Source organism: Gopherus flavomarginatus, chromosome 1 (genome assembly GCF_025201925.1).
Source record: "Gopherus flavomarginatus isolate rGopFla2 chromosome 1, rGopFla2.mat.asm, whole genome shotgun sequence".
Lineage (NCBI taxonomy): Eukaryota > Metazoa > Chordata > Testudines > Testudinidae > Gopherus > Gopherus flavomarginatus.
The window spans coordinates 134,065,080-134,088,237 of NC_066617.1; the positions used below are offsets into that span (position 1 = coordinate 134,065,080).

General features: G+C 40.7%; 1 protein-coding gene across 5 annotated transcripts in view; it reads left to right on the forward strand.

The window, feature by feature from the left end:
• ATXN10 (ataxin 10) overlaps positions 1–23,158 on the forward strand; it is a 184,905-nt gene that overhangs the window by 75,195 nt on the left and 86,552 nt on the right. For all 5 annotated transcript variants that reach the window (XM_050965846.1, XM_050965855.1, XM_050965827.1 and 2 more), the window contains one exon: positions 17,356–17,436. In XM_050965846.1, coding sequence (XP_050821803.1) covers positions 17,356–17,436 — 81 coding nt within the window. The remainder of the gene's footprint in view (positions 1–17,355; positions 17,437–23,158) is intronic.

Genomic DNA, 23,158 nt, shown 5'->3' on the forward strand with positions numbered 1-23,158 from the left:
AAAATTAATCAAGCATTTGTAATTAAAAAAAAAAGTAAAACTACAAGCTAAATAGAAATGTCAAGAGACTTACTTGTGGCTTCAGTTCGGCTCATATCATTGTAATACCTACTTGGTGTTGCAATGGACCTTTCAGTTTTTGTATTTTTCTGTTCTTAATGTACTATAAGCATGTTGGCCTATGAGAACTGTGTCAGAGCTATCGAAAGCTTATCATTTATATTTTTGTTTTTAAAAGGCACATAAAATGCCCAGAATCTGATATTATTAACTCACATGGGAAAAAAAATAATGAGACTGAACTACCTCCTAAGAGTAGTACTTGGTCAATACTAAGTATTGCAGAAGAAAAACAAATATGTTGAACTTTTAGCAAGTTGGCAGCTATTTCCATGAAGATTTTTGTATATTTACCGATTAAGGTTCAAAAGTTAAAAATCAAAACAAAAATCTCTTTCTGCAGCGAAGTGCCTTTTTGTCACTATAGATTTTGAAGTAATTTGCGGTGGATGGAAGCAGGCATTTTCATGCTGTCTTTTCAATCTCTTTGCAGCTCTCCTCTCAAGTTTATATGGAATGGACAAAAACATAATTTTGAACTCCAGCTGAATTTTTGGTTAACTGGGTTGCCTCAGTGTCAAACGACGGGGTATATTTTTCCTTGCATATACAAGGAATGCCTAATACCCTAATATTTTGTTATAGTAGTATCACACAATAGCTGTTCTTTGAATTATGTTTGTTTCTTGGTTTGTCCTTGTGGCTCACTGTGAATGAAGATTATAGGGTAAATAGAAATTGTTCGTTTGTTTCTTTCTTTGTTTCTTTCTTTTGAGTGACCAAATTCAGACCTTATTTTGTTAGAACATCAAAGTATATTTCTGATTAAAAAGTAGCTAGCTGCAAGCTAAATTTAATCATTTGTTCAGTGTTGGTCCTGATCTGCCGTCTATGCTGTCACTTAGCATAACTTTGGAATAGTTTAAACTTTCATAATATGTTTTACATTGATGATAAACCGCTCTTTCTCCCATAAGTCTTTTGTATCGGAAACATTCTTGATGGTATGACTGTTTTCTGCAATTCAATGTGTGAAAGACAGATCCTGTCTTTATTGGCTCCAGGATACGTTGACAATAACTTATGATGGTTTATTGCGGTTGTAGCCTCGGTCTCAGTTTTATTATTACATTTAATTTTTTGATCCAGGCTCATGTTTGATTCATTACCAGGAAACATTTTTTCACGTCTAAGGACTAAGCCACTTTCCCCATATAGTAAATAAATACCCAGTAGATGCGGCCAGGTAGGAGTGCAAAGATTTTTGTCTCTGTTTTCATTAACTCAAAGCTCAGTTGTTGTAATGCTTCTTTGGCAGGAACATTGAAAAAATATTTTGTCAGCAATTCATTCAAAATGTGGGGCTGTACTTGGACTCTCACTAGCACATACCACTAAGATTGCTTAAACGAATTTACATAGCCGCGGTATTGGCGGTAGAGCCAATGCTTTGCAATAAAGAGTTTAGACCTCTGTGCCGCAGCTACCGCATGGAGCAGCAACCTTTTAAAGCAACTATAATGTTATATTTAGGCTCACTAAAATGGTAATATTTTCTTCAAGAAGTTATGTTGGCTGCCTGTTTTGTAAAGAACTGAATTAAAAATGTTCTTAATGTTAACATAATTCCTGCATACCTTGTTGAAATGCAATCTTTTAATCTGAGTGTCCAGAGCAGTTTGAAACTTGCCGTTCAGCACATGAATGGTATCTGTATTTGTTCCTCTCATGTTAGCTCTTTGTTCTGCCAAATGCTGATCCTTGGTACTGGAAATATTTACTCCTTTTTTTAAACAATAAAAATTTGTTCATAGCTATAAATTGTGTTCATTATTTTCTTTTCTTTACAGACTACTAAAGTAGAGATGGTCTACATGAACATTTAGATCACAGCAAGTTGAGGTGTAAATCTACCCCACGGCAGCCTGCCATGCACCAACTGCTCGTGTGGACTCTGCTGCAGACCCATGGTTGAATCATTGGATCAGCAGCAAAGAAACCATTCCAAACGTCTATAGCTGACCACTCATGACATTTAGGGTTGCTGCTGATGGATTCCGATCTGGCAGTTGAGACCACACAGTGGTGCCATCCTATGGCTTTCTCATCATCAGCCCAGCTTTATCAGCATCCAAGCACAATGTAATCAAAGTGAGCTATGGAACTTAGTGCGCAGCAGACAAATCCACATGGACACTTAGTGTGGAGCAGGCTAAAGCGGGATAGATTTATACGAAGTGTTTGTGTAGCAGACGTAAGTGTTCATCAGTGTTAGTATCCGATGAATTACACAGGTAAATATTCACAATGCTGATGTTACTTTTAAAGTTAATGCCATCAACCATTAGGACACAGAGAGGACAAATATTGTGACTAATGCACTGCCTGAACTTTTCTTTCTTCCCACTGCTCCATTAGTCCAGTACCGATGAGTTTTCTGCCTTTGGCCCACACTTGAGAAGCAAATATCCTACTCGCAATTTTTTCCCCCCAGTGATTTGATGGTTCCATCTGCTGGCATAGTACTGTGCATACTTTTGGAATCCAGTGTTCTGTCTCCGCTTTAGAAGGCAGAGGAGTCCTCAGGTAGAGCTCAGGAGGAACCTCTCTTTCCAGGCATGATTTTGGCTTTTGTTCCTTCCTTTCACTATAGTCCAGTAACGGTTCTGGTAGGGAGCAGTTATGCAACTCTGGCAGAGAGAGGCTCTTGAAGGGAGAGGTTCCTTTAGCCAAGCAGTACCTTCACAGCACTTCCACATTAGCAGCAGCTGTTGTATCAGGCCTTCTTCCTGCTCTTAGCATCACACCCTGCTTAGCAGTTCTAGGAGGATTCTTTTGAGGGTCTTGATGCCTTTTTCAAAGGCAGAGCCTAGATTTCTGGAATATCAAAAGGCAGGAGAAGGTGGCAGAGAGATGTCATTGAGGAGCAAGGATCAGGTCACTTGCAAGGGAAAAAAATGCCATAAATTTGGAAACGCTGCTTCAATGAGAGACTCTTCTTGCCCCAGTGCATCTAGCACCATTGTCTGTTCCCTTTCTTCATCATCTTTGTGATCATCTGGTGTTTCTACAGTTTTCCACATTTTCCTTTGTGAAAGGGACTCTCAGTTCAGGGACATCTGTGATTCCCATTCTGCACTGAAAACTGAAGCCATCCATTATCTAAGTAGCCTTTGTAAGTTCAAGGAGTCCATCTGTACTCCAAATCAAGGTGTTGGAATTTTGAACACTATTATAACTGGCATTGAAAGCTCTCCCTTGTATTGAGAGCTTTAGTATTTTAGATCATTACTTTGTGTCAGTATCATCTATAGCATTACCTCACTTATTGGGGAGGTGACAGCTCTGTCCCATACTGTGTGGTCTTGTTTTTCGGGATGATGAGTTCTTCACTAAATGTTTCCAGTGGCACCTGTATCTGGTGGGCAGTAATGAAGTCCAAGAAAGAAGTCATCTCTGTTCTGTGTAAATAGATCAGACTTTGTATTCAATCCTGTGACCATGTGAGATTAACAAGACTGGATGGTCTGGTTGCTTGTGTGGTGTGCTTCAGAAATGCTTCAGTTTCTGCCATCTGTGAAATCACATGGAGATTAATTCATACTTTTACTCAACATCGTTCTCTTAATTTAAGAGCTAAATTGCCCCACCCGCCTCCGCACAGGTACTCTTTTTCAGGGGCTTGACTCTAGGGTTGACTCCAACCAACTAACCTGTTTTAAAACCTGCTAACTGGTGTTTGGAATAGTGTGAATTAACTTGTGCAGACTAGGAAAATGAGAGGCAGTTTAAAAATGCATTACCTAACAAGTTTGACAGTCTGTTTGGGGTGACCAGTCTCCTGAGAGTGGTAATCTGCAGAGGCAGTTCTTAACCAAGAAAAAAGTTATCTGTCTGTAACTGGAGTTCTCCAAAATGTTGCCTGGGCAGATGTATGAGTGATGGGATGTACAATCCCCACACTAGGCAACAAGGTGTTAAGGGATTATTTTGGGCTCAACCAGCCCTGCCCTGCCACACCTGTGGCAAATGCTCCATCTGCTGGAACAATTAAAAGGCAGGGAATTACAGGATCTTCTCTGGATTGCAGAGCTGGAGATGAGCAGACCTGCAGCCTACTGCTCCAGCAGCATAGAGCAGAGGGAATCCTGAAGGCTCTGATACAGCTGCCCAAAGGGGCCCTCCCTGAGGGAAGGGAGGACCCACCCCAGAGACAACCAGAGAGGAAAGTATCCTGGGGAACGTGGACAATGGTAACTCCCTCTTACTACTTTTGGTTTGGATTTCCCCACCAAGGGAAGGCTTGAGACCGGGGTGGGCAAACTACGTCCTGGGAGTCGCATCCAGCCCTTCAGACATTTTAATCCAGCCCTTGAGCTTCCGCCAGGGAGCAGGGTCCAGGGATTGCCCTGCTGTGGCACTCCAGCTGAGGAATGGGTGGGGGGCTTGCCACGCACTGCACATGCTGTGGCGCCATGCTGCGCCATGCTGTGGCCTGGAACCACAGCCAATGGGAGCTGCAGGGGTGGCGTCTGTGGACAGGGCGGTGCACAGAGCTGCCTGGCTGCCCCTCTGCGTAGGAGCTGGAGTGGGGCATGCTGCTGCTTCTGGGAGCTGCTTGAGGGAAGCACCACCTGGAGCCTGCATCCCTGACCCCTTCATGTGCCCTGACCCCCTGGCCTAGCCCTGATCCTCTTCCTGCCCTCCAAACTTCTCGGTCCTAGCCCAGAGCACCCTCCTGCACCTTCAACCCCTCAGCCCCATCCCAGAGCCCACACCCCTAGTCAGAACCCCCCCCTGCACCCCAGCCCACTGTCCCAGGCCAGAGCCCCCTCCTGTACCCTGAACTCTTTTTTGGCCCTACCCCAGAGCCTGCACCCCCAACTGGAGCCCTCACTCCCTCCTGCACCCCAACTCCCAATTTCATAAGCATTCATGGCCCACCGTACAATTTCCATAACCTTTGGGCCAAAACGTTTGCCCACCCCTGTCTTAGACTAAGCTGACCCCTGTGGGGAGGGAAATGAGATGAGAGGAAAGGGTCGGTGGAGGATAGCCTTAAGCAGCCTTGGTTGCCAGACTACTGGTAGCCCAAAGGGCCCTGGGTTGGAGCCTGGTGGAGCAGGAGAGCTCAAGCTCCCCTCCACACAACCTCCTTGGATGTCAAGAGTTGCAGCTGTGACCGCTAGGGCATGTTCCCCAACCAGAGCCCAAATGAGGGCCATTACAGTATTCTCACCCACTTCATAGCCTTTGGCTGACATTTTGAAGCATAAGAAGGAAGTGAGTCCTTTCAGGGCTGAATGCTGTTGAAATGTATGTAGCCTGGCCCTGAATGTGTAGAACTGTATTTGAGCTTGTACAAAGCCTTACTGGTTGCTGCCTTCAGGATCTTTCCAGGGCATGTGGTGCTGAGGGACATACTCATGCTTCAAAGAGCACAGGTCTGCAAGGGCAATAGGTCTGCAGTTGCAGGTTAGTAACCTACCTTTCCTTGGTTAATTTGACAAACGATGTTAACAGAATTATACTATATTACTTTTCTTTGCTAAAGCCCAGCTATACAATAAAAGCTCTTGTTTTCCAGCAGTATTTTCTATCTTGGTTTTCTGTCTGAAAAGACCATTTGCTATCTAGTGTGAGGGCTTAAACATTTATTTGATAGCTAGGGCATAAAATACTTGTATTGCAATGCGCTAGTGCAGGGAGATGCCCTTTTACCCACTGCGTGGAGCTCTCAGTCCAGGCTTCCTGATGCCTACTCCTGGGGGAATTAAAAATTTTGCGCATAATACTTTAAAATTCTGCATATTTTATTTGTCAAAATAACACAGTATAAGCACACCAGTTTCAATTCTTGTAGTAATTTTGTTTCAAAATATCTGTCAGCAATTGTCTGTAACAATACAGACAACAAAAAAGATTCAGGAAATGTTTTTGACAAATAGGTTTCTTCCAAGACACATTAATACCGAACTCTGAGTAATAATTCATTTAAACTACAATACAGAAACGTGTTTCCTGCATCCCTAAGAAGTAGTGCAAAGGCTTGAGGGAATCAAGGTAACAGGAGCTGAGAGAGGGGGAAGTAATTACTGGGAAGGAGCCTGGATGTGAACTTCAAGGATTGTTGAGTGTGGGTGGGAGAAGTATGCAACAGGGTTTTTTGTTTTTTTTGGTTTTTTTGGAGGGTGGGGAGGGATTATTAGGGAGCCTCCACCTGTAGACCCTGGCTGACCCCTAGCCTCTCTCATTCAGTCAGGCACGTCTGTCCCCATGTGTCCCTGCACCCCCACTCAGCCACCTCTTCCCCTGTCCGCATGTGGCCCTCCACCCCACCCCTCCCCTCATTTGTCCCTGCACCTTCCTTCCCCGGTCCCCATGTTGTTCTGCACCCCCACTCAACCACCTCTCCTCCCTGTCCCCATATGGCCGGGCAATCCCATTCCCATTCAGCCCTCTCCCCAGTCTGCACCCGTCAGTATCCCTTCTGAACCCATCCGTGACACCTTCTCCCCTCCCCCCGCAGCCGCTTGTGCCCCATATCCCCCATGTCCCGTGCCTCCTGAATAGGCCTCATGGGCAGGGTGCTGTGAGGAAGGTAGCTTCTTTCTCTTCTCTGTCTTCAGGTAGGGCTGTTCCTGCCCAGGAGTGGTTACTCTCTGTTCTTGTGCCACCATGGCCCCTAGTAAGGAAAAGGAGTAACTGCAGCATCTTTCCAGCAGAATGTATTTTCTCTCAGGGAGGAGGGAAATTCTGAATGGCACATGAATTCTGGATGCGCGCAGTGGCACAGAATTCCCCAAAGAGTACTGATTCCTGTGCATGCTCCCTTCTGGTAGGACCTGTCTCTGATTTATTGCCTAGGGGACCAGTTTCCCCTATAATGAGCTTTCCTGTCTGTGGAAAGTTTTAAACCTATAAGCACAGTCTTTCCCACTTGCCCCACTTTTATCTTCTTCTTTTCCTCCTCCTCTATTCATTATGATAGCTTGTAACTCAATCTTTCCATATGATTTACATCGTGGTTTCTCTTCCTCACCTGTTGTCTCCACCCACTCTCTCGTCCACTTGTTCTGGATGAATGGGCCAATAGATATTCCCAGCCCTGTAGAGTATAATTTATTTTGCTGAATATTTTTAATAGTATACCGGTATCACTCATATCCTTAAGTTTAAATCTTGACACTTATACATTAAGCAAGTCAAATACCTATTTTAACACGTTTTAAGCAGAAATATTTATTCCATAAAATAAAACTCTTTTCTCCTGATTATTTCTTTCAACAATCCCTACTTCTCTAAAGTCACCAGCTGGGAACTGCATGGAATTTTCCTTAAAAAGTCAATGCTATTTCTGAATCAGCTGGAGGACATACTGTTCAGTGATGCAAGTACTCTCTATTTCCACCCATGTGGTCTTACTCCTTTGTAGCACATTCTTCTTCCTCTCTGTGCAGGGGAGAAGAGAAGTTAGGAGTAAGAGTTAGTGCTTCAAGTCAGTGCAGAGTACAATGAATGGACTTGCTAGAGTTGTTTTCCTTTTAAACTCTTCTTTACATGCAAACAGCTCAGAAAGTCATGCCTTAGGCTCTGGAAAATTGAAACATCATTAAGAAATCAGATTTTTTCTTCATCTTTTGGTTGCAGTAATCAACAACATAAAAATGTTTTATGCAGCTGGGAAGCTACTATATGTAGAAGATGTCATATGAGATCAATTTTAATATCTTGAACCTGCATACACGTGTTTTAAAATAATTACGAAAAAGTAGTACAAAATTACATTATAATTCATCCTGACCAAGATCAATGTGTATTCTAAAAGTTCTTTATTGTATAAATGCTTTGGTGGTTCCATTAGAGACTGGAGTACAATTCATATGATCACTTTTTCTGTGGGGGGCGGGAGGGAGGACATGTCTGTTTTTCAAGTGTGGGGATTGCATTTTTTACTCTGAAGGGCAAAGAACAGAAATTCTCCATTTTTAAAAAAAAATGAAAAGGCATAGTGCACTTCCTGGCCTCTCTGGAAAAATTGTCTAAAAGTGTGGTCAGCTGTCTGGCAGTGAAAGTAAGGATATTTTGAACATCCACTCTCCTTTAAACCACAGTTCAATGGTGAGTTTAAAGATTAGGTTGTGGGGCTCCCCTTCCCCATTTTCCTGGGGTTATTTAGTTCTAGCCCATGGAAATAAGCACGGGCAGAAAGCACTGCTGCTGTTGGCAGGCCTCTAGCAGACTAAGGGAAAGACAGCTGTGCAGTAGAGTGCTGAATCTAGTGCCGTATATAGTATGCATGTAGTATATAAATCAGAAAATTTTACCATTCCTGTCTTTTTTTTGTGAACTGGCAATTTCGCTCTCCTCTGACAAATTAGAGTATTTCTTTCTCTTCCTTCTGTTAGGCTTGTACTCTCCAGAGGACAATTTTGTTTCTAATTCCTGGAAAGTTGGCATGCTGTCACAGGCTGCAGGTTCCAAATGCAACTAAGAGTTTAAGTGCTACTGACCATTGGAAAACATTTCCTTAATTGTAGTGCTACAACAGTTATTTATTATTTGCAGTAGGATTGCCTTGTTGTTCAAGAGCAATTTTAGAAAACTTTTCTCCAGTAAATCAAGGTGCACAGCTGGATCTTGCATTGTGTTGTTTCACATCTCTTTTACTATATCATTTGTGAAAAGCGAGAGGGGAAACTTATTTGAGTTTTGTATGTGACGCCTGATTTAAATTCTCCAGTAGCGAATAATGTTGTTCCCAACTTGGATGTACCTAAGAAGCTCCTTCTGGTTCCTATCAAAGTCAGATGTTAAATCAAAAAGCAGTGATGCTGGTCAGTCACCGAGAATATACTGATTTTTGGCAGTGTTGATGTAGCACAGTGTAGGGAAAGAGCAGAGCTGTACACAAGATATACATACAAACATACAGTTTATGGATAGCAAGAGCCATGGGTCCATCTGATACCTTTATAAGAAGGTTGACTAGGAATTCTTCATTAGATTTTGTAACTTTTTTAAAGTATGCAGAACTTCCATCTCGGCATGAATGATAGCTCAGTGGTTTGATTATTGGCCTGCTAAACCCAGGGTTGTGAGTTCAGTCCTTGAGGGGGCCACTTAGAGGTCTGGGGGAAAAATCAGTACTTGGTCCTGCTAGTGAAGGCAGGGAGCTGACCTCAATGAACTTTCAGGGTCCTTTCCAGTTCTATGAGATAGGTATATCTCCATATATTTTTAATTTTTTTTCCATTTTAATTTAAGTGTTAGCACTCTCATAATAGCCAGTGGCTGTTCCATGTTCTGGTAATTTTGTGAGAAGTAGTTTGTCGTAATTAGTTGTCTGAACCTTTTTCCTTTCTGCTTTTGATCAAGTTATGCTTCTTCCTTGAGGAGAGAACAGGTCACGCCAGATCACTTAAGGTCCTATTTAAGTATCCGAAAACCACTATGAGATGAGTGAAAAAGAAGGTAGTAAAAAGGAGGGTGGGGAGGGAGAGAATACTTCCACAAATATTTAAATATGGGGATTGCATTTGCTTCCTATACCAGCAGCAATTGTTTCAGGTACTCATGGCAAATGTGCTTTGGCTAACCTTGTAAATTATTCTTTCAAAAAAATGTCAAGTGTAGATAATGGTTTGAGGCCTTCAACTCCTTTTGATGGCATTTCTCTGGGTGTCTTTTTGTGTGGGATGTACGTGATAACTTTTGAAAAGCACATCTGATTAATTCCAAAATTTCAGTAAATGTTCTGGGCATCTGTTGGCAGAATCATGCTCATTTTTTAGTGAAAACCTTGAGAGGAAAATGGGAGACACGTAGAGCCCCTCATGTCTGGTTATCAAAGTCCACAGCTTTGAGCAGGTCTATAATTGTCTGTAGAATACAGAACCAATGGATGACAGCCATTAATACCTTTCCATATAACACCCTTCTTGTGATCCCAGAGGAGGATGGAAGAGTGGAAGGGAGGATAACACACAAGAATCTGGGAGTGGAAGGGAATTGAGAGATGCAAGAAGCCATTGATGTGCTTGGGAATTTTGGCCTACCGAAGCAATAAAGTGCGTGCCTTTCTAGATGTAGGTAGGCTTAGACAGGAGCAGTCCAAGGGAAATTGAGGGGCCCAGAGATGACATGGGCAAATAGACCCCTTTGGCATGAGGATAGGGTAGGGGTTCAGGGAGTCCCTAAAATGGAGGGGTCTGGAAGGGTAGTTCACATGTGGTGGGGGTGGGGGTGAAGGGAGTGAAGGAATGCAAGGAACCCCTGGTGTTTGTTTAATGAGCTCAGCCTACAGAAGTGACAAAGCGTGTGGCCCTCTAGCCAACTGTAAAGACAAACTGTGATTCAGCAGCAGAACCAGAACAAATATAAAAGTTAATCTAAACTTTGTCTTTTAGACTTAAAAGATTATTCAAGGGGTTACTTTTTTTATGAAGATCCTTCTCTGAGGAACAGATATTATGTGTGCTATTGTGATCTCTGCCTTTGTTACCTCAAGATTATAGTACTGCAAAGTATTGTGTATGCACTTGCACACTAATATTTTCCTCCTGTGCTTTTGGTAAGTGAGAAGTACTTTGATGGGTGGGGTGGAGTATCTGGGCTAGAGGGCTGTGTGAGGGCACATTTATTTAATTTAATTTCATCCTGTAAATTGATTTTTAAAAATAGATTTTATTAGTCTTATGCAAAGCCAACAAATACTTTTGTTCCTCAAACACCTTTATCCAAAGGGTATAATTTAAAAGGATTTTGAAAATTCTATTAAGATTTGCTAGTGAGGCACTATGTTTTTTTGGTTTCATTAGTGGCTAGAGATTTAGATTGGACAGAAGAGAATTTATGAATGCAATCTCTCTTCAAAGTTTGGCTGGTCTACCCTGTGAGTACAAATGCTACATTTCAAACACATTGTAAACTACAGAAAAAATTACTTTCATTCCTATGTATTTTGGTTTTGAATTACAATGATACAAATAATGTGATGTGTTCTCACTGAAGTCTTTTGAAGATGAAACATTTAATAAGAGTGGTAAGAAGAGGATCGCCATCATTCCATTTTCTGATGTGAAAGACACTGCTCTGTAGGGTTGCTAATGAATGCAAATCAACTTAAGTCTGGAGCACTGCATTTTATGATAAACTTGATTGCTTACACCTAGCGTTGGTTGGACCAAACTTATTGCTTATCTGGCATGTTTAGCATATACTGGGGCATAAATGTGGCTTATACTATTTCATCTTGGCTACCTCTCAAACTTAGTTTGGCACAATGTATCCTTTGTGCTATTGTAAGTTTGAACTGAACATCTCCTATGTTTATCTACTTGTGAGCACTTGAATTTTTTAGGATTTTAGCCAAACACTTAATCTAAAGACAGCCCAGGAAATTGGCATATTTAATACTATTCATTTGTTACTTTATTCTGTTTATATAACTGAAATTTTCACCATTTCCTTTACTAAACTGCAGTGATCACCAGTTTATTCCAGTAGGTCTGCTGTTGGGCTGTGAGCACAATTAAACCTTTCTGAAGCATGATGTGTGTATCTGAGAAGGAGGATGGGAGGCTTGTGGGCTCTTTTTTTTTTAAGACTACAAAACAAGAGTGGGGAGTCTTTTTACGTCTTAACTTTTATTTCTTTTTCTTGTTTTACTATCACCAAAATCTCCATGCATAGCAACAGCATTAAGGCATTTCTGTGTGCTTTTGTGCATGCCTGTCTTCCTCCTCATCCTAACACCTCTTTTGGTGTTGTGTGCTTCAAGTATGTTAGCACTCCAATATTTTTATATGTACTCTACATGAGTTAGTGGCAGCGGGAGGACAGGGGAGATGAGAAGAAACCTAAATGTGGTGGAGACATCTGGGGGTATGAATGAAAAATTTAACTTTGGGATCAAGAAAGACAAACAGAACTGCTATGTCCATATTTGTAAGCTGAATCCATAAAACCACTTTCTGAAACATATACCGGAAAGAGCCAAAATGCAGATTGCACATCACTGTCTTCTCTGTAGGCCTCTAGTCTCCTAGCAATGTATAGAGGACTAGTATGCATAGAGAGTAGACCTGTACAAAGTTAGAATGCTTATACTTTATTGATTAATGCGCATTAGGAGTGTGATGTCTTTTCAGCCCCTATAGGGGTTTTTCTACATAACACGGCAAAGCATCCCAGAGCGGTGTAATTTGTACAGCACAGTAACATACTGCTCTAAAAGGTACCTAGAGTGTGGGTACGTCTACACTACGGGATAATTCCGATTTTATGTAAACCGGTTTTATAAAACAGATTGTATAAAGTCGAGTGCACGCGGCCACACTAAGCACATTAATTCAGCGGTGTGCATCCATGATTCGAGGCTAGCGTCGATTTCCGGAGCGTTGCACTGTAGGTAGCTATTCCGTAGCTATCCCATATTTCCCACAGTCTCCTGCACCCCTTAGAATTATGGGTTGAGAGCCCAGTGGCTGATGGGGCAAAAATCATTGTCGCGGGTGGTTCTGGGTAGATGTCGTCAGTCATTCTTTCCTCCGGGAAAGCAACGGCAGACAAACATTTTGCGCCGTTTTTGCCTGGATTGCCATTCTGTCCCATCTACTGGGAATGACCAGGAATCATTCGTATTTTTACCCAGGCACCCCTGAGGCCAGCCAAGGGTATTCAGCAGTTATCAAACATGTACCATCTGCCACCAGGGAGGGAAGAGGAGCGGATACTGCTCTTTACTGCCGCAGCATCGCGTCTACCAGCAGCATTCAGTAGACGTAGAGTGACATTAAAAAAAGTCAAGAAACTATTTTTTCCCCTTTTCTTTCATGTGGTGGGGGGGAGGGGATACATTGACGAGCTATTCCCTGAACCACGCCGGACAATGTTTGAACCTACAGGCGTTGGGAGCTCAGCCAAGAATGCAAATACTTTTCGGAGACTGCTGTGGACTGTGGGATAGCTGGAGTCCTCAGTACCCCTTTCCTCCCTCCATGAGCGTCCATTTGAGTCTCTGGCTTCCCGTTACGCTTGTCACGCAGCACTGTGTAGCCTATAGATTTTTTTTCCAAACACTTTGGCATTTCGTCTTCTGTAACGGAGCTCTGATAGAACAGATTTATTTCCCCATACAGCGATCAGATCCAGTATCTCCCGTACAGTCCATGTTGGAGCTCTTTTTGGATTTGGGACTGCATTGCCACCCGTGCTGATCAGAGCTCCACGCTGGGCAAACAGGAAATGAAAATCAAAATTTCGCAGGGCTTTTCCTGTTTACCTGGCTACTGCATCCGAGTTGAAATTGCTGTCCAGAGCGGTCACAGTGGTGCACTGTGGGATACCACCTGGAGGCCAATACCGTTGATTTGCGGCCACACTAACCCTAATCCGAAATGGTAATACCGATTTTTAGCGCTACTCCTTTCGTCAGGGAGGAGTACAGAAACCGATTTAAAGAGCCCTTTATATCGATATAAAGGGCCTCATAGTGTGGACGGGTACAGCATTAAATCGGTTTAACGCTGCTAAAATCGGTTTAAACGCGTAGTGTAGACCAGGCCTGTGTTAATTCAGTGAGTCCTGTTTGAAACAGGACTACATCAATGTGAACTAGTTACCTTTTAGAGTATGCCAGCAGGGTCTACGCCAGAGGAGTTAGACCACAGCATATTAGAGAGTGCTACAAATCATAGTCCTCTAGTGTGCTTTGCTGGTGCATTGTGTAGACAGGCCTCAAGTACTAGCAGATTTCAAATATAAGACAAAAATCCAAGCAGATTGCCCTGCAGAATAATAAACTGAAAAGCCTACAAGTGTGGATTTAACCTTTAACTGCAGAATTGAAAATCGGAACATAAAACACATTTCCTTGAATGCAATTTTGCTGTATCCCACTGGTGGAAGAGATTTTCACGTGAGGCTAAAACCAACTGTGGGAAGTATGTTTTCATAAAAGCAAATTCAGCTACTGTTTTGTGGATTTCTTAATCATCAGAATAAGAGTCCTATTTTAGTGTATTGTGAGCTATTAAAATGCAAATCCTTTGGTGTTGATGTTGCTATTCATAAAGTCTGAAAGGGACTTCTTGCTTGTCCATGTGCTTCAGGTTTTGTTGGTTACTTAAATTTCTTGGGAGTTTACAATTTGGGAGCCATGTATGGACTGAGGAAAATACACCTCTATGGTGATTGATATTCCATGGTCCAATCAAGACCAATAAGGGCCTGTCACCTTTTCCCTGCAGCTTGGGGTGCCTCACAATGCTTTGCTGCTGTAGTTCCCACGTGGGTCACTTTTAAACAGCTTGCCAGTATGCAGGTCACACTGAGTGACTGTGTAAAGCCACAACCCTGGTTCAGCAACTCTAACCCCAGCAGCCTGTCAGCAGCATAGTACCCGCACTCTGGGTTCCAGCAGTCTACATTACTATTTGCAGGGCGACCCAACACATACCTAGTCTTGAATTTCCCCCCAGAACGTGTGTTCTGCGCTGTCCAGCCCTCTCCTACACAGTTCAGATATAGTAGGTCCATCACTCTTCTAAGGAGATCAGTATACAACAGTTTGCTACCCTAGTTACCCACACAGTTTACAACACTGGATTAGTTTTGATTAAAGAATAAAACAAGTTTGTTTTAACTACAAAGGGAGAGGTTTTAAATGAGTATAAACAAGTATAAAGCATTAAAACAGACTAGACTTGGTTCAAGGTGAAATTCTTACCGCATGCTCCCAGCAACAGGGCTGACCAAATTTCAGGTCAGGATCTCTCCCGAAGTTAAAAGGACTGGTTTCTTTTGTCGTCATTTTAAGGAAAGAGTGAGAGATGGATGGGGAGAGATACCTAGGATGTTTTTGCCCCTCACTTTATAGTCCGGTCCCCCTTTGAAATGCATTTTCCTGGGCATTACCCTTAGATAAAGTTCATTCTGGCTGTGAGGTTGGAGTCTTATGCTGAAAAAGGTTTTCATGCTGCTAAGATGCAGATCTTTGTTCCTGCCCCCTTTCCTTGCCAAAGAATGGCCACTTGACTGGCGATTCCTGATCAACTTTGATGACACCTAGCTAGAGGTGTCAGCTTGTCCTTTGTCTTTGAAAATCTGGTTTACGCAGCCTTGTGTGGTGAACACATTTCAGACCTAATTTCAGCTTTGTAACTGTACATATGATGTTGCTACACATTTCATCATGATGTTATTGGCCAGTAAGTTATTAGTTTTCAATGACACTTCACAAGGCCTATTTTGTACAAAGGTTATTACAGTCGTATGTAGGGTGTGATTATAGGGGTGCAGTCAGTCATAATAGTGTGCATATGCATAATGGGGATTTAGGTGCATGACTTCCATTTTGGTGAGTGGGAGTTGTATACTAAAACCATGTAAATTATTCCATTACTGTGTAGAGATTTACTATAGCCATGCATATGATCATCACTTGTACATAATTGTTAATGCTTATTTACATAATATATCATGATTGTATTATCATAAAATTATGTCACTTGTTAAACTGCAGCATAGAGTCTACTATACATAATACTTCTATCTATTGTGCTGTCTTCTTTTGAGGTCCCAGATTTCTTTACCATCACTTCTGGTCATGCGTGGTTTTTTAAGTGCAGCTGCGGCAAAAAGTTTAAGCATATATAGCTTTCTTACCATTACTAGTTGCGTTTGGGGCCATTGAAAGAACTCCCATTGAATATCATGGCACCAGCATGTCATCATGTTGTTGATTGATTGAGATATCAGATCCTCAGAACTATGTCTGCTATCCCAGGCTAGAAATGTCCTTTGCAATATTGGCTGTGCAGAGCAATAAGGTTCAAGGGCCCAAAAGTCTGCTAATTCCAGCTTTCTGTTGGAAAAGTCCTGTGCAAACTGACATTATGAAAAAAACCCCCAACATTTAAAATCTTGTGTCTACCTACAGTGGTACTGTTTTCCTCCATTATAAGCACAAATAATAATGAAAAAAAATCCATTATAAAATGTGGCTCCCCCCTCCTTACCCTCCCCCCCCCCAAATCTAATTTCTCAGTAAATAGAAAGTGAATCATGGGTTGTGAAGCCCATGGATGTCACGGGACCTTGTACTCTTTGCTCCAGACTTGGTTGAGTTTTTGAATTCCAAACAGACCTTTTATTAAGGCTGGAGCAGTTCCATATGATTGCTTGGGCACCTATGTATTGAATACACAAGATGCTGTGGATCTCTCCTGCAACTTTTATGCAAAGTGGAGCAAAGGAGAGGAGGGAGAGTTGGGAGGAGAGGGAGCTGGCTGCCTTTTTCAGTAGTCCATCTTGTGGGCTTCAAGATATCCTGGTTTTGTCATATGACTCAGTCTAATTATTTTGGATTTGTAATCAAGGGTTGAATAAAATGTACTGTATTTACAGTAAGTATATAATGCAGCATGTTTAAATATATATATATATATATAGAAGCATGCTGTCATTGCTGCTAGAAATTTGATTTGAAAATAAACATGTTCAACTAGTTTGTTTGCAGAGCCAAGAATCTTGATAGTGAATATGGTGAATTTAGTAAGGTCACCATTTTACCATATAGTTGGTACACATAAAACTGGATGAGTTAACTGGTACAGGTAAGGCTTAGAAAGTCAGTCGGCTAATGTGGGCATTAGTGCAAAGATAACTGTACCTGTAAGTCACTGCCTGGCAGCTTCCAAACATTAGTTTCTAATATTGGTTTAAGATCTTGTTATACAACAGAGATGTTTTCTTGGTAACCTGAGAATAGTATTTTACTGCTTTACGTATGAAAAAAATCAGTGTCCCTTTGTGTTTGAGGAGTTAGAATTTTTTAAGAAAAAAAAGAATTATGTAGCACAATTCTCTTGATTATTTGTTAGGTTTAGAAGCTTTGCTTCTGAGATGAATGGTATCACAATTTTCAATCTTGGCTTTTTGCTGAGGTCTATAAAGACTTGGTTTGATGTTTTATTACGTAAATTATGGTAAGATTTTTCTTTTCTATAACTGGAAAAAGACTTGTCCAGCTTTCCTTCAATTGTTTAGTAAATCTGCTTTGTACTGATGCAGATTGGTCTCTACTCAGTGGAGGATGTGTTTAGAACATGAATAATTAGATGTGTTGACTGTTTGTATCAGTTAGCAGGTAACACTAGAAACATGAAAGGAGCCATGTACTAATTAAAATTACAAACATCCAAAACAGTAATATAAACAGACATAGAGGAAATGTGAAATAACTACATTTTCATTGTAAAACCAATAATGCTTTTTTCTTCTGTTCTTTAGGTTCTTGATTGTTACAGACCGTTTGCTGAAGTGTCCAGAGCTGGTAAAAGCCATGTATGCCAAACTGAGCAATCAAGAAAGGTAACCCCAAAAACCAATGTGGCTTTTAGTATTTAGCATTCCATATACAGTATCCTGTTCACATGATTGAAAAACTGTGTGGTTTCGTAGCTGGCACATCATCTCTAAATACATGTTTCTATGTCAGTAATGGTTTTAAATTGGTTGGTTAACATTACAGCTTAGCCACAACTGGCAGTGATTTATGTAGGGTTGCAGAATCCAGGTTGGCGCCATTACTCAATAAAGAAATACAAAAAAAAAAAAAAAAATTGAAGGCAAGATTTCATGCTTGTGCCTTAATTTCATAAGAGCACCGCACCCTGCTACATTTTAGAGCTGCATTTGAAATATGCACAGCTGTTCGTACCACAGTTGTGATACCTAGAAATTAAAAGGAAGTCTGATATAATGGTTTATATACAGTCTGATTTACTGTAGTTAGTGTGCTTCAGTCTGTTCAATTGAAAATTATAGACATGTATTTGCTTATGATTACTTAATTTTTTTAAGATCTTCATTGCACATTTGAAAACTTGAGTCTAGAAAAAACAAAACAAGCATATTGTATCTATAGAGACTCTGGTTTTTACAAGGGGATTAGTATAAAATTTACTTAAGGTTAGAATTATTAACTCTTGAGAATCTTACAATATAAGCAGCGGGGAGGTGATTTAGATAGGAGAGAGCCTGAGCTTCTCATGGTCCTGTGCACTTTACACTGCATATTTTTACCCTTATTAAAAGTTGCCACTATCCTTCTCATTACCATCAGTGGGACAGAAGTCACAAGATTGCATGAAATTAGGTTGACCACCATCTCCTATCGCTTTTGTAGATCTTGTAGGTGCAAGATGCTGTAGAGGTGGCCACCCATCTCTTCATTGTTTTCCATGGAACTATTGCCAGGCTACCCTCAGGGAAGATGGCAGCTCCCTGGGCAGTATGAATTGAATGTACCCAATATGGTGACATGGGCCTAAGTCTGCAGGTAGCCTGCAATAGTAGCTCTGCATGGTTGGAACTGCCCATCTATCTCAGCTCTGAAAACTAATGATTACACTTAAATGTTTGTGTTAACCACTTCTCTGTTGATGATTGTTGCAGAAACATCCAACCAGAATAATATGCTGAAAGATTTTCTTTAAGAGCCAATTGAAATCTGGTAGCATTTTGCCAAATTCCAGAGACTTCCCCAGCTACCCTCAAAAATATTTTGCAGAAATGTTAATAGAAATGTTCCTTTAAAACAAATTAGTGTAGAACATGCACAACACTAATTAGTTCTCTAAACTAATTGCATGTTAGAATTTTTTAAATCTAAAGTGTACATATTTACCATTTTTTTTTTTTTGTTTTTAAGGAAAATTCTCTCCTTCATACTGAATCTTTTTATTCCCGTAGAGATCTTCCAGTTGTCTTTAATCTTTTTTTATTCTCTTCATTCTTAAATGAAGAGCAAACAAACTTCTATCAAATACCTGAAGGTTGGTTGGTTGGTTTTGTTTGTTTGTTTGCTCTTAATTTAAGAGTGAAGAGAATATAAAAAGATTAAAGGCAACTGTAAGATCTCTACGGGAATAAAAAGATTCGGTATGAAGGAAAGGATTTTCCTTAAAACAAAAAAAACATGGTAAATAACTGAGGGCCTAACTTACCTTGCAGAACCTTTATTACTGAAGATGCATGAGAAGGAAAGATCTGAGGTTAAATTCGCAGGGCTGACAGTTATTAACCTCTTTTTATTTGTCATCTTTTCTCATCTGTTATCTTCTGGTCTTCAAACAACCCCCCAACTTCACGAAGCTCATCATCAGAAGCAAGCTCCCCACAAACAAAGACACACCAATTTAAAGCAGCATCAGCCCCTTCCATAAGAGATGCAAAACTTGCAGACACATCTCCACTGCTACAATAATTAATATTCCCCACAACACACTTTTCAAGATCTCTGGGTCCTATACGTGCTTGTTACAACATGTGGTGTACCTCATCCATGCCACTAAGAGCTGTGTGGGTGAAACAAGACAATCACTACACACTTGAATGAATTTACGCAGAAACACCTTATCACCTATGGACCAACACTTTTCACAAAGCAATCACTTAGTATCTGACCTCTTAGTCCTTGCCCTCAAAGGAAACCTCCGCAATACTTTCAAAAGATGAGACTGGGAACGTAAATTCATATATTTGTTAGATACTGAAAATCATGGACTCAGTAAAGACACTAGATTTATGGCCCACTGACCATTCTTTGTCCTATGACTGCAGAAGTGTTAACTGCCTATTTCACCCTGAATTATTTCTGGCAACGTGTGTTAACCCATTATGCTTAATCTGTTCAACCTTATATTTAGCTGTGATGCTTTGAATACTTTTCCCAGACCTGAAGAACAGCTCTGTGTAAGCTTCAAAGCTTCTTTTATCAGCAGAATTCGATCCAATAAAAGATATTACCTCACCCATGTTGGCTCACCTTCTCTCGATATTTTCTGTATCAAATATGCTCAGTTTACTTTCATAGAACTCTACAATGCTATTTTTTTCAGAGTGTCTTTCAGAGTAGAATTGACGTCATCCATTTGAAAAAATGACCAGATTTTAGACTGAGGAGGTTACTGAGTTTAATACCCTCAAGCATATGCATGTCTAAGGAGTCAAGTCATTCATTGTTTTTTATAAACAGAGGGAACTATTACGATCTGACCATCTGCATAACACATACTATTTTATGTTCACCCAGAATAGCACCTAGTAATAGCTATGTTTCAGATTTAACATGGTGGTTGCTCTCACTTTTAATGCTATCATTCATTTACAAACTCTGGAAGGCAGCTGTCAAGGTTCCTTCCCCACTCTGAAGTTTAGGGTACAGGTGTGGGGACCTGCATGGACACTTCTAAGCTTAATTACTAGCTTAGATCTGGTAACACTGCCACCATCCAGAAATTTCAGTGTCTGGAACACTTCCCGTCCCCCCAAAACCTTCCCCTCCCTGGGAAGCCTTGAGAGGCTTCACCAATTCCCTGGCGAACACAGATCCAAACCCCTTGGATCTTAAAACAAGGAGAAATTAACTATCCCCCCTCCTCTCCCCCCACCAATCCCTGGTGAGTCCAGATCCAATCCCTTTGGATCAAAAAAAACAAACAAACAAGGAGAAAATCAATCCGGTATTAAGAAAAAAAGGCTTTTAATTAAAGAAAAGAAAGGTGAAAGAAAACCCTCTGGAAGAGATTAGCATACCAGCTACTCTCACAGACAACAGATTCAAAACACAGAGGATGTTCCCCTGGGACAAATTTAGTTACACAAGAAAAAATACCCAAATACCCAATTTTTGATAATTCCCTTAATGCTACCAAGACAAGTTACAAAGAAAATAAACATAAACCTATTTATCCCTTTCTAAAACTTACTACTCTAATAAGAGGCTGGTTCCTTGATCTTTTTCACTCTGGCTGAAACTGAAACTCTAAACAAAGGAAAAACTTCCCTCCTTCCTTTTGAAACATCTTGTTCCCCCATTGGTTCCTCTGGTCAGGTGTTAGCTAGGCGAGGTGAACTTTTTAACCCTTTACAGGTAAAAGAGGCATTAACCCTTAACCATTTGTTTATGACAGTAGCACTGTGTTACATTGATTGTTGTGAACTCTTTATGGTAGCGGTTGCGTGATGTCCTTGCCAGTAAGGTGACATCAGGAAGAACTGGGTTCAATTTGGAAAAGGTTCAAATTATGTTCATGGCATAGAAACAGAAGTTAGATAAAAAACATAAAATACTCTTCTGGAAGGTTACAATGATAACATGTAGTAATCTCAACAAGCAAGAGTCAAAGCAAGCTGCTCCATGAGACAGAGGCACAGTCACTCCACCCTGTTTTAGGTTGGCCTTTTCCAGAATGACTCTGATTGCACACTTCTTCACACAACTCCCTGGCCTTCAAGCAAGATCAGGAACCACTCTCTGTGTCCCACCCTGTTCTTAATCGGATGGCTTACAATTCCAGCACAGTCCTCAATATATCACAGCTAGTGTAACCAGATAGCAACTGTGAAAAAATGGGATGGGGGGGTGTAATAGGTGCTATATAAGAAAAAGTCCCAAAAAACGGGACTGTTCCTTTTGAAAACGGGACATTTGGTCCCCCTAATCACAGCTGAGAAGAGAGCCACAAGAATAATTCCAGGTCTGAAAAACCTGCCTTACAGTGAGAGACTTAAGAAGCTTAGTCTATTTAGCTTATCTAAGAGAAGTTCAGAAGTCACTTGATTAATCTCCTAAGTACCTACATGAGAAGACTTCTAATTATAGACATTGCCTTAATCTACCAGACAAAGACATCATAAACTCTAGTGGTTAGAAGTTGAACCTAGACAAATTCAAACTGGAAATAAGTTGGATGTTTTGAACGGTGAAGGTAATTATCCATCACTCAAAATCTTTGTAAATTGAGATTTGAAAATTTGAAAAGATATGTTCAAGTTCAACCCAAGTTTATGGACTTGAAGCAAAAATGACTGGGTGAAAATTCTACAGTATGGATTTTGCAGGTGGTCAGATAGTAATAGTTCCCTCTGTCCATAAAATCTGTGAATGACTTGACTGCTTAGACATACATATGCTTGAAGGGCATTAACGCAACTAAACTCAGTCTAAAATTTGGTCATTTTTTTCAATGGGTGATGGTAAACCGCTTTTAGCATGGTTGCCCCAGAAAATGGGAATTGACCAATTATTCACACAGACTTGGGGATATCGGGCAAATGACTTCTGGAAGTTTGTAGAGGGGGACTGTGTTCCCCCTACCTTAACCTTAAATGGTACACCTATCCTGTGATGGGGCCTCATGAGGTTTATAGTGAAATCTATGAAGTGATCTATATCCAACAACGTCCTATCTTGTGACCACCCCATCTTATCCCCAATGTATTGAGTACAGTTCCCTACCACATTGATTAAAAGGATTTTCACAGTTTAAAACAGGCTTCATTGTATTAGTGAGATATCGAGATTAATTCAGGAAGAACTGCCTGCCTTTTACCTTGGTCAGTTGTTTTTTCGAGGTTAATAGAGTTGTGGCCATTCTTTTCAACAGGAAAAAAAGATCTCTTTCCCCTTCATTGTGACAACTTACTTGGCAAATGAAACTGTGTGGAGTAGTTCAAATGCAAATTTAATTTTGATTTTAAATGTCAGTCCTCACATCTGAATTGCAAATATTTTAGTCAAAGGAAACTCTGAGCTTGCCCCTGAATGTGCTCAATGAAGAAAACTCAAGATGAGAGAATGACAGTAGAACCTTGCTAATCCACTCTCTCCTCTCAGCATAGGTTTAATCAGGAGTGCTGCAGTGAGGTGTCATATTATGAACACTTCTTTATTCCTTTTTGTATGTAAAGTTTGCATTGTGAATTGATGTATCAGAAATTAAACTAAACTATAATTATCCGAGTAAATGACCAAAGTACATTTTACAACAAACAGCCTTCTTATTGTTCCCTTACTTGCTAGTTGAGATAATTCTATAATTTTCAATTGGAGTTTTAATGATTAATGTGGACTGGAGAGTTTCTACAATCTATCTGGTGGTAATTATATTACAGTTATATAGACAAAGGTATATTTTTTTCACTGATTTATTGAGCCCGCTCTCCCCTCAAGACACACATTTATTTGTAGTTTCCTATCAGGAAGGAGGGAATTAGTAGAAGGTTATATACACAAAATAAAGTGTAA